The sequence below is a fragment of the Helianthus annuus genome, chromosome 13 (genome assembly GCF_002127325.2).
Source record: "Helianthus annuus cultivar XRQ/B chromosome 13, HanXRQr2.0-SUNRISE, whole genome shotgun sequence".
NCBI lineage: Eukaryota > Viridiplantae > Streptophyta > Magnoliopsida > Asterales > Asteraceae > Helianthus > Helianthus annuus.
The window spans coordinates 93,787,138-93,799,832 of NC_035445.2; the positions used below are offsets into that span (position 1 = coordinate 93,787,138).

Consider the following 12,695-nt stretch of genomic DNA (forward strand, 5'->3'; position numbering starts at 1 on the left):
ACAAATATAACACTATAGTTTGTCTGATAGCATGTCTATGATATATGTATAGTGTTATATTTGTTATATAATGTTATATAGTGTTACATGGTGTTATATGGTATTATATGGTGTTACATATTGTTATACGGTGTTTATATGGTGTTATATAGTATTATATATAGTGTTATAATACACTTCTCACACTTTAGGCCCTTTTTACATTATCCTTACCCTCTTTTTAGATAATACAAAATATAATTAATTATAAAAGTCTGTAAACTCTCTCACATAATAATTTCCACGGTGTTAGGGGTGTTACACACCTCCCCAAAGGGGTTAGTGAAAGGATTTTTGTTACAGGCGTGAAACAGTTCACGGCGTGAAGGGATTGGAGACGGGTTGGTGGGTCCAAGGCTCTCAACAAATCAAATCAAATCCAATCTTTGCTTTTTATTTTTTTAATTTTTTTTTAATTTTAATATTATTTTAATGGGTGGTAGATAGTAAAAACTTACGAAACTATGACACAACACTAAAAGTTAAAAGTGAATGATAACTTATGCTTACCTAATAATCACGTTTTAACGGTAACACATGATCTAATAGAAATAAAAAGGAACTCTCACTAGTTCAAAATAACTTTTTTGATGTTGTATTTTATGTTGTGGCATAGATCACTAACAAATATACCACCAAATAATGGGATTTGTTGGTGTTGTTCAGTACCATTAAATCTCCAAACACACCACCAAAAAATCAATGATGAAACACAAGTCCCATCACCATTAAATCTTCAAATACACCACCAAAAAATCAATGATAAAAAACAAGTCACTGCACCATTAAATCTTTAAGCACACCATCAAAAACTAAGAATGAGTTATTCTAGAGAAATTAGGAAATAAGGTAATGGTTTACTAAGATAATTACACGTCTAGGTCAAAAACTAATTAAGACTGAATTACTCTAGAGAAATTAGGTTGAGTTTTGATATGATAAATTGTTATTAGGATAAAATAAGGGTCGTATTATTGGCACACCTAACATTCTTAAATCGACGCCTTTAATACGGGTCATATAGGGCTATATGACCCGTATAGGGCTCATTACAATTCCCCAGGCTAGTCAAAGGCTCACATTGTCGTCACTTGTTAACCCTATACGCATCGTATAAAGCTATACGATGCGTATTCAGTATGTGGTTAGATATCTGTCACTCAATAGTGATAGAAAGTAATGGATGTGAATATTGTGTCAGCCTATACGCATCGTATAGGGCTATACGATGCGTATTAATATATGCAAAACCATTTCAATCTTCTGCCTTTATAAACAACAAAGAAGACGATGAAATTTTCATTGTTTCTTCTTCACTTCTTAAACGATTCCATCATGTCTTGGCTTGATCTCAATTACGTTTTTGGCGAGTCGTCCGACAAAAACACAAGCACGTTTATTCTTGAAAGCGGTGTGGTATAGTATTTGTTAACTTGTTTTGTGTGTTTTGTTTATAAATTTCTTACCACATAGTTGTTTTAGGAGGGGTCTGCTATCCCTGAATCTTATGATGGGAGAGGAAATGATGATCACGCGAAGGGGGTCGTGTCCAACTTTCATGCCCATCATAAGGAATCGTTGTTGCCAGATCTGAACGAGATAAGTATTTATTTACTTATTTGTATTCGACGGTAAATTTACCTTGAACTTTTGCCCGTTGGTTTTTTTTTAGTTTGTTGTGCCTCGTGCACCGTTGTTGCCAGGTATAGGTATAGATCTGAACAAAGTAAATATTTATTTAATTATTATTAATCAGGCTTTAGATGTACTGTTATCTTTTAACCATTTGTTTTTTTTTTCAGATTGTTGTGCCTAGCAGTGATTATGGTTACGGGTGTCCAGGTTATGAAGACGGTTACAGTGCCTCGTACGGACAAGAAGTTGATGGCAATAACTTTTTCGTTAGTGATCCCTCGTGCGTACAACAATACGTTGCTGAGCCTTCTTACGCCCAAGAATCATTGGGTGACGAGCAACTCGCTTACCCTGAAGTTTCGTATAAAACTGATCAGGTATGATTCATATATATTTTGATAAAAATATTACTATAAATGTTATATATTTTTAAAAATGTATTATAAAGGTTTTCTATTTTTGTTTAAAAAAATATTATAAATGTTATATATATTTGTGATGTTTTGGCTGGATGTTTGGGTAGTTTGGATTGTCTTGCTACTCAATTTCCATCTTTGTACACGCTTGAAAACGTTAGAGCATGCACGGTTGCGGAAAGAATTAAGATGGAGGCCGGAGGTGTGACTTTGTGTAGGATTGGAAGTCGTGCAACTTACTCGCGAAGGAGCAAACAGAGCTGGGCAGACTTTGTTCGCTCATTGGTTCCACAGTTCTAACGTTGAACACTGGACCCGTGGGTTTTTAATCAGAAGCATGTGTCCGTTTCAAAGGCGATTGAAGAAATCAAGGTCACAAATTTTTGTGGGTAAAGAACCGGGCAAAACTGGATGCGTTGACTTGGGAAAAGTGGCGCAGCTTCGACTTTAGTTGTTTGGGCTAAGTTGTATGTTTTTATTGTCTTTCCGAGTGTGTTAGTATCACTATCTTGCTAGCTTGGAGTTTTTAAAGTGAAGTTTGTTGGTCGTTCAAAAAAACATTATGAGTTATATAAAAATCAAGATGTTAAGACTGCGAGGAGTGAAGGGGGGTTGGGGGCTTTGCTAGACACGTGGCCATAGTGGGGTCCACCGGACCACCCCCAAAAAAAAGTGGGGTGTGGGGGGGTGGGTTAGCGGCGTTGGGCAGCCATGTTGGCTGACTTTATTATATATTTTTTTAAATAGTTGAGATTTATAAAATAAAATCAAACTTATATTATTTAAAAAAAAAGGAGTAAAATGCCTGGATAATCCCTGTGGTTTTGTAAAATAACACAAATAGTCCACAATTTTTGGAAATTACGCTGGAGCTCCCTGTGGTTTGACAGTTTGTTACTCGGATAGTCCCTAGAGTGGATGTCCGTTAAGTTTTCCATGTAAAATGACAAAACTTCCCTTATCAATAAAAAATAACTAAAACATTAATATAATAAATTATTTATTTGCAATTTAAAGTGGGCCCCACCATTGTAACCTAAATATAAAAACCCATCCTTATCCCCACTCCCTTTCATCTGCATATCACCCACCCTCCCCTCCACCGTCATCTTCTACCACCACCTACACCGTCATCCTCTACATCGTCTTCTACCACTGCCACCTACCCTCCACAGTCATCTTCTACCACCACCTCTACCCTCCACCACCACCACCAATTTCATCTTTAGTTGAGATGCTAGATCAATTGGGTGGTCAGAGATGTCAACGGAGACTGGGAAGAAAGAGGAGGAGGTGAAGGGTGGGAGTTGTTGTTCTGTGGTACGATGGCGTGGGACACCATTAGCCACCGAAAATGGTTACCGGAGAATAGCTTGGTTTCTCCGACGAGGCTTCGGCCACTTGTGGGCGTTGACATTCAGTTTTTTGCTTCAGGGTGTGGTTAGTGTTTTCTTCAACGAGGCTCCACCACCACTGCCACCACCTCCTCATCCACCTTCCTCCTCTGCCACCTCTTCCAAAACTCCGATTCCTTTTCACCGTTCAATTCCTCACCAAACATCCTAACATTCTCCTCTGAATCCACTCGTTGCTCCATGACATTGCTGGTTTTGATAATACGAGATGCGATTCCGAGAAAGAACTCTCCGGTGGCCACCGCGAAAGAGCGGTTGGTAGATTGTGTTGGTTGATCGGAGGCGGTGAGGTTGTTGTGGTCTTTGGAGGTGGATTTGGAGTGGAATTGGGGGATTGGAGGGTAGCGGAAGGGTGGCGAGAGTTGCTTGGTGGTTTAGGTTAGGGTTGAAGAATGGACAGTGGAAGAGGGCGGAAGTTGTCATCGGAGAAGGTGGCTTACGGTTGTGGTGGTTGGAAATGAATCTTTGGACGGGTATTTTTTAGTATAGATTCATTGTTTTGTTTATTTATTTTTTATTATACTATAATATACTATGAAGTGAATGTGAAAGGGTAAATAAGTAATTTCAGGTAGACTTAACAGAGAAAACTAACCTCCATCCACTCCAGGGACTATCCGAGTAACAAATTATCAAGCCACAGGAAGCACCGATGTAATTTCCAAAAGTTGAGGAATATAGGTGTTATTTTACAAAACCAGGGACTATCCGTGCATTTTACTCTAAAAAAATTACATTGCCTCCTAAAAAAAATAAAAAACAGTACTTAATAAATCCTAAAAAATAAAAAAGGACTACTTATTAAAAAACAGTACTTAAAAAATTTTTAAGTTCTATAAATATTAAAGTGGGGAACCCACTTAAATTCAGGATTCCCGTCGTGCCTCCATTCAATCGCCGTGGCTTAGGTCCCCTGCAGGGACACGATCGAAACAAATTTTAAACTGATCCAGCTTCGGTCTTAGTTCATGCCGCTTGTGTTGGCACGCGTTTAGATTGTGGCGATTGTTACGAACGTGTTGTTAGTATTGTTGGAAGACTTATCCCTAGTACGCGGTTTGACAGTGTTGGAACGTACGCTGTGCGTCGACGATCGAAGTGACGAGCGCGATCTCCTCTTCCTCCGTCCAGTTCAGCATTTTCGGATTTGTTGTTTGGTTGAAAAAAAATTGTGAGTTTTGTGTGAGAGTGGGTTGAAGAATTTTGTAAAAAATTGAAGGTGGGGTGGGGGTATTTATAGATAAAAATTTGTAAAGTTTTTTGAAAAAAAAAATAATTTTTACCATTAAACTGTCAAGCCAAACGGCTACGGCCAACGGCTATGCTAACTGTCAAAAATGAAGGTCCAATTGTGGCTTGCCACATCACCCCGCCACCCCGCCCCACGCCAGGCTCCATAGCGATGCTAAAAGGGCAACGCCAACACCAATGCTGGCACGGATTGCTTAGCCAGCGTTAGCTGGCTTCCCCCGCCCCACCAACGCCTCCACTCCCCGCAGTCTAACAACACCTAAATAAAGTAATGCTTTACTAAGATAGTTACACATCTAGGTTAAAAACCAGTGGCAGAACACATGAACCCATTTGGTTTGGAAAAAACTAGTGAGAACTTTGTATAATTTGGAAAAAATAGTGAGAATCTATCAAAACGAACATACGGAAAGAAGTTCTTGGATCCGTCATTGTCAAAAACTAAGACTGACTTACTCTAGAGAAATTAGGTTGAGTTTTAATATGATAAATTATTGGGTAAATTTCAATTTTCGTCTTTTATGTTTGTATCGGATTGTAATGGATAGGCTTTAACTTCAATAATTACAGTCACAATCATTTATTTGGAAAAACTGTTACACTCTACATCCTTTAGCACTAACCTGGTTTGTTTTAAACGTTAAGTTATATCACGTGCACCTCATATGAGGGCATTTTTGTCCTTTTACCCTTAATTCCTCCCATCTTATAACCCAACCCCTCTCTCACCTTCCATCCAAATTAGGGCTTCAAATTCAACCTGCTATCCAAATCAGCAGTATGAGGGTGGTGATGAAGTGATCCTATCCTCAGTCCTCTCTCTCGATGACCTTCAACTTCCACTGAGGATGGTGAGTCGGGGACAAATTGACGATGATGTTACAAGTCAGAAAAGTGGTGAGATTGTGGATCCACCCCAATAGATCTGGCATGAATTTAGGTGTTTGATGCAACCAGATCCACATATGGCACTGATTAACTTTGGGATTCGTTGGTTGCAATGAAGATGCAGGGGACGATGAAAGTGTTTTTAGGGTTTGATTGGTGACGAAGTGACGACCTAGTAAAATTACACTTTTCGTATTGAAATATCTCAGATTTCCTTTCACTCTCCGCCATTAATAATCCACACACCTCAAACTCCCAAAATTTACAGTTTATTCACCACTGAAACCCTAACAAAATCCAACAATTTCAATGTCGAATACTTCAATATGAGTTCTGCAACCAGCATGACCACCACTCCGGCGTGTTTCGCTGGAACTTTGTTCCGCTATCCCCGTGCAACTCCTATTGTAACCTCCGATTTCATTCATTCATTTCTTCGTACGTCAATTATGACCGTAGACGAAGATTTCGACCTCTTAAATGTGTTTCTAGGTAAATTTGTTGAGAATATGTTGTGTGAGTTGTGAATTTAGAGTGTGATTTATTGTTTGGAGTATGGTGTTATGATTTGCATTTAGGTTAGTGGGATGGAGGAGGGAGTTCAGGTGGTGGGGGTGGGATTTGGTGTTGATGGGTTTGGTGGTGGTGGTTGTTTATTTGTTGAAGGGTAAATTACACTTATGGTCCTTTGTACTAGTAAAATTACTAACCTACCCTCATCTTTAAGGCACATGTTATATTTAACTGAAATTTTTAACTTGGTTAGTGCTAAAAGACGTATACTATAATGAGTTTTCCAAATAAAGGATTGTGACTGTAATTATTAAAATTAAAGACTATGTATTGCAATCTGATACAAACAAAAAGAACGAAAAATGTAATTTACCCTAAATTATTATTAGGATAAAATAGACTACTCAACAGAGAATGTCATAATCGAAATTAAAGACACATGTTTATCCAAAATCCAACGTGGATCCTACAATTTAATATATGGCCGTAAAAAGTTAAGAATTTAAGTTACTTCTTAGGACCAATCCAACTACTCAAACAAAGACATGTTCGACCCTCCATATTTGTCACGTTTATTGAAGTTGACAATATCATTATCATATTCGGTAAATCTTATCAATAGCAAAATTAAGATAGGATCTAAGGAGGGTAAGATGTAGACAGTCTTATCTCTACCCCGTAGGAATAGAGAGGTTGCTTCCAGTGAGACCCCCGGCTCGATAGTAGTTTTGCATCAAGCCTTGGACATAAGGCACATAACACTCGGCAATTAAAACAAAGGCCAATTAGTGTATATACTCCCTTGTCTTTAGGCTATCAACGTCACCACATGATGCATGATTAACTATCCCCCTCTTTTAACATTATTTTCACGAAATTAGTAAAATAACGTTAAAATTAGTGCACTTTCACTTTTGCCTCCCGAGCGCCCACACATATACATTATATGCGAATACCGCAAACGGAACGTAAAAGTTTATTGAAGTGGACATATTACTTAAACAACAATATGTAAGGAATAATAAATCCTAACTCGTTGAGTATGAAAAAACTAATAAGATACCTATATCTTCTGGTTTCACAACTTTAAGAAAATATTGTATTTGAAGTAAAATTTTAAGGCTCTCTCTAATCATACACAAAACAACCTTGTACGTTTCAATACCTAAACTCAATTGTATTGGTTGTAATTACCTAAAAGTATAGAAATACGTAATAGGGAATACAAAATCGCGTAATCACTATACTTAAATTTAAAGATAATAAAAACGGGATTTTTTTAATATTAACCTATGAAAAAATGTATGAGCGTTTAAAAGAATGTGAGAACTTGGTTTGAAGGTTAACAATGGTGATTGTTCCTTTTTCAAGAAATATTAATCGAAAGAATGGTTTATGTAATGGAACTCAACTACAGATTCTATCACTGAGTGATCATGTTATTGAGGCACTCAAATTATCCGGAAGTAATACCGGCACTCGAACGTTTATCCCCAAGATTACGTTTAATCCCACCAAATAGAAGGATTCCAATCAAATTGAAAACAAGACCGTTTTCTCTCGCCCTATGTTTTGTCATGACGTATAGGACAGTATCTATGTAAAGTTGGTTTGTTTCTAAAAGAATCCGTTTTTAAACATGACCAACTATTACGTCATCTATGGTAAAAAAAATTCACTTACATAAATTTACAAAGACAGTATAACATTAAATAATTTATAATTTTATATCGTTAAACACGTGTAGTACACGGGTCTAATAATCTAGTTAGTTAATACGGGCCTACGGGGATAGCTATTGATTTTTCGCCTATATATTGCAATCTCAGATCCTATTCAAGTCCTCACCTCACAACTTAGTAACTTAGTAACCATGGCAACTTCCCAAATGCCTCTCTTCCTCCTTGTGCTACTCGCACTCGTGGCGTCAACCTCTGCAAGCCCGCCGATACACGACGTCCTCAAAGTATTTGGATTTCCACCCGGCCTTCTACCTGACTCCGTCGAATCTTACATCCTATGCCCTCTAGAAGAGGGTTTCAACTTCACTATCTACCTTAAGAACACATGTCAAGTCCAGTACACACCCATTACTACCATTCGCTTCATGAAAGAGATTACCGGACAGATCAAAGTCTTTAGTATTACACAGCTGAAAGGGATTCAGGCGGCACTGCAGTACATATCCGGTGATATATATTGGTTAAATATTATCAACATCAGAGCCGACGACGTATACCTCCACTTAACAGTCTTCGAAATCTTCCTTATGTTGGTTGAAAAGGAAGCGATGGCGTCGATTCCAACTTGCCAAGATCTGGCCCTTGATGCTTCAGATTCATCGCCCAAACGTATCTCTCAGGTACTATAACTCAACAGTATAGATCTTAATTTTCCAACTGTACAAAAAAAAAAAAAAAAAAAAAAAAAAAAAAAAATAGATGAAGAACAAGAAACTTGGAACACAAAGAATGACCCAAACTAACTTTTCAATTAGGTGAATTTGAATACAAAATAAAGAAAAGTACCATGCTATTTAAACTAAGAAAATTCTTACCATGCTAGGACTCAAATAACCTAACTTGGAAAAAAAATTAACCTACTAAACATTCAAACTTATGTTAAAAAAAAAAAAAGACTAAACATTCAAACTAATTTAAACTTACTAGATGAATCATAATTTTTACTTTGTGTTTTAGGGCTAACACCTTCTGTGATCTAGTTAACTATGGACAATTGAACAATGAACAATAATACTAGGGGCGCTGGGGCAGACCTATAGTGTTACAAGGTCTAACCTTCGTTGGCCCTTGACGCTCTGAGGGTAGTTTAAATTTTGGAAAAAAATTGGCGTTTTTTCGATTTCGTTATCGTTTTTATTTTTTGAAACGTTACCCCTATGCGGATTTTCTAGATTCGCCACTGAATAATAGATGGTGTTTAGCAAAAATCTTAGATGAAAATGTCAAAATAGTCCCTGAGTTTAGGTCAGTTTTGCCACTTTAGTCCAGAAATAAAACCTTTTGTATCTGGGTTCCTGAGATTTCATTTTTGCTGCCATTTTCATTCAACTAGTAAACTCACAGTGACTTATGTTTTAATTCTGCATGCCCAATCACCTTAAATAACTATTATTCATACGTAAAATGACGAAGATACCTTTCATATTTAAACTAAGACGACAAAAAAGGTGGAGGTTAACAAAAAAACCTCTAATCCAATTTGCCAATTGGATGAAAGTGGCAGCAAAAATGAAACCTCGGAGACCCAAATACAAAAGGTTTCATTTTTGGACTAAAGTGGCAAAAAAACTCAGGGGTCATTTTGGCATTTTACCAGGGGCGGCCCTGAGGGTGTACGAGGAAGACCACCGGCCAGGGCCCTATGATTCCGAGGGCACATTTAAAAAAATCATACATATATATACAGAGAGAGAAGTGAGAGTGAAGGAGAACCGACTAAAAGGAAGGAGAACCAAGGAATTGTGAAGATTAAAACTTTAAAAGATACCTGCTCTTTTTCAGCCGGTGACTTACAGGGTAAAAACCAGTAACTTACAGGGTGAAGAAGAAGATAGAGAGAGAAAAAGATAATTGAATTATTTAATTAGTCAACTTTTTTGATAGCATGGGGCTTTTCGAAAATAATCGTACAAACCACTCTCAAAACCAATTATTTATTAGTTTCTTTTGTTTTTGTTTAAAAGAATATGAAACACCATTCACAGGTTTCATATTTCAACTTTTTAAGGGTTATTTTTTTTATTATTTAAAAAAAATCTGATATATATTTGATTCGAATTAAGGAAAAATTCTTACTAGTTGTGAGAACTTAGAGAACCCGGTCTTTCCGTTCGAGTTTTGCTCTCAATTTTTTTTCACACTCATAAATTAAAATGTTATAAAGACAACCGTAAAAAAGTGGTTTTTCGACCCCTTAGAACTGCTGTGCATTACATCACTTTTTTAAGGCATAAGGGCACGTTTTTTTCAGGGTCGGCCCTGCATTTTACTATAAATCTTAATAAGTCTAATTGTGATCCAATTTGTTGTTCTACAGCTTCCAGTCAGCTTGAGATCGAGATGTTATGTGGGTGATGGTTCGGTTGAACGTGTTGTATGAAGATCGAGATGTTATGTGGGTGATGGTTCGGTTGAACGTGTTGTATGAATAAATTGCAAATTCATGCTGGTTGTGTACTTGTTCGTCATAAAAAAATATATATATAGTTTGGTGAGTTGTAACTTGTAAGTTTGATCATGCATCAATAAAGATATTTTCAAGAAACATCTGGTTTATGTGGGGTTTAGATGATATTATTATCGAACGAATATACAAACTTATTATCACTAATTATACTACTGTTATATTTCCATGCTATTTAATGTTTTTCCTTTTTTTTAATAACTTATAATTATGTTTTTAGATACTACAATATAAAATAATTATAAAAGTATGTAAACTCTCTCAAGAGACTAGACTATGTGTAACCGAGTAACTCGCCATTTATGTTAATTTTCACGGTGTTAGGGGGTGTCACCATGCCGCTCAAAGGGCGTTAGTGAAGGGATTTTTGTTGCAGATGTGAGATAATTCACGGTGTGAAGGGAGAAGGGTTGGTGGGCCCAAGGCTCTCATCCAATCTTTTCCTTGATTTTTTAATTTATTTAAATTAAATATTATTTTAAGAGTGAATTATAAATTTTATCATTTATTTTTATACTCAATTTCAGGCGTCGTTCTTTATCATTAAAATTGATAAGTTTTGTTTTTAATGTTTCAAAATTAACCTTAACCCGGTCAGTTTTAACTGTTAAGTAAAGGATAAATTGGTTTTTTTACTTATTTATTTAGAAAACCTTTTTAATGATTTTAGTAACTAAAACAAAAATGAATATTATATATATCTAAACGTACACACTCTCTCTCTCTAAAACACACACATACTCTCTATAAAACACACTCTTTTTCTCTCTACTCTCTCTCTAGCACCACCATCGCACTACCCTAACATCATCCTTACATCACCACCGCATAACTCCCCACAGCACCATTGCACCACACCACCCCCGCATCCCCATAGCACCACTGCACCACCCTCGCACCCCCACAACACTACCACAATGGTTCTCGATTTCACGACGATGGTTCTAGATATCATGGCAACAACATCCAGGTTTCACGGCGATTGTTCTAGATTTCACGGCAACAGTTACGGCGGTCAAAGAACCAACAGTGGTGGCGATGATTTTGAATTTGATACGGCGGCCAAAGAATTGGGGTTTCACGTCGGTCAAAAAAATTATGGTTTTGACGGCGGTCAATAGTTAAGGTTCGTCGTTTAATGGTGGTGCTGGTGTGGGGGAATTGATATGGGTTTTAACTTTAAGAAAAGAGTTATCAGATTAAGAAGTAATCCCCATATAGAGTCCTGATTGCAAGTTTAACATAAAACTCTGTTTCAATTATTTAAACACCATAAAAACATGACCTTGGGATTTGTGAATTTGAATAATAATTAGGGACATTTTTTAATAATAATCGTACGACCTAATGATCCGTTAAGATATACCAACTACCCACCTAATTATCAACCCAATAACGATGCAAGAAACCACCAACACGTTTGATAAAAGACAAACAGTTCAAATATAAATAACGTTTATCAAATCCAAGCACGAGTGATCAAGATATATCAGTTGTAAAAATCATAAAAAAAACAGAGTATTTATATAAAAACCTAACAATCGTTCATCCGGGGGAAGTCACAAAAAGTTTAGAAAAAGATAACCTCCTCCAAGTTTCAGATTCTAGGTTTACACTAAACTCAGTTTACTCAGTTGATTGGCCACCGCATAGACATGGTGCTGAAAAGGCGGTTAATTTAAGTGGTAATAAAAAATAGGTCTTTGTTATGAAATCTTTTACAGTTCAATTACCCTATTTACTAGTGCGAGTCAATCTATTCTATGTCACCCAACATACTACTAGGTTTTATCATTAACCAAATAAGTTGTAAAACAAAACTCAAAACACATGCCAATAGTATAAAGAGTAAATTACTTTTTTGAGTCCCTGTGTTATAGTGGTTTTAACCACTTGAGTCCAAAATAAAAAAGTTTAACACCCTGAGTCCCTAGTCATTTATTTTACAACATTTTGAGTCCAATTTTGTTTATTTTATAACGTTTTGAGTCCAATTAAAAAATTGGACTCAAAAGGTTAAAATTTGGAGTCAAAAGGACTCAAATGGTTAATGAAAATGCTTATAGGGACTCAGGTCGTTAAACTTTTTACTTTTGGACTCAACTAGTTAAAACCACTAAAACACAGGGACTCAAAAAGTAATTTACTCTAGTATAAATAAACCAACACATCAAATTGTTTATAAAACGTTGTCAATGTTTAAAACAAATCCAAATATGAATAAAACTAAGAAAAGTGTCAAAATCCTACGAACCGTTCGCTTGAAAAAAGCCATCTAGCTGCTCATGCCTTGAACCGTGTAGGGCCCAGTTCCGTGGAAGTCCCCTGCTTT

General features: G+C 36.6%; 1 protein-coding gene across 1 annotated transcript; it reads left to right on the top strand.

Annotated features, from left to right (window-relative positions):
- Nucleotides 1-7,987: 7,987 nt before the first annotated feature.
- LOC110898731 lies at nucleotides 7,988-10,440 on the top strand. Its single transcript, XM_035982092.1, has 3 exons — nucleotides 7,988-8,519; nucleotides 10,217-10,256; nucleotides 10,305-10,440. Exons 1-3 carry the CDS (start codon nucleotides 8,031-8,033, stop codon nucleotides 10,325-10,327), a joined length of 552 nt encoding a protein of 183 aa, XP_035837985.1. The 5' UTR covers nucleotides 7,988-8,030; the 3' UTR covers nucleotides 10,328-10,440.
- Nucleotides 10,441-12,695: the final 2,255 nt, after the last annotated feature.

Coding starts and splice junctions, on each gene's coding strand:
- LOC110898731 (XM_035982092.1), top strand. CDS start 8,031: ATGGCAACTTCCCAAATGCCTCTCTTCCTCCTTGTGCTACTCGCACTC. Junction 8,520..10,216: donor CGCCCAAACGTATCTCTCAG/GTACTATAACTC, acceptor GTTGTTCTACAG/CTTCCAGTCAGCTTGAGATC. Junction 10,257..10,304: donor GAGATGTTATGTGGGTGATG/GTTCGGTTGAAC, acceptor ATGTGGGTGATG/GTTCGGTTGAACGTGTTGTA.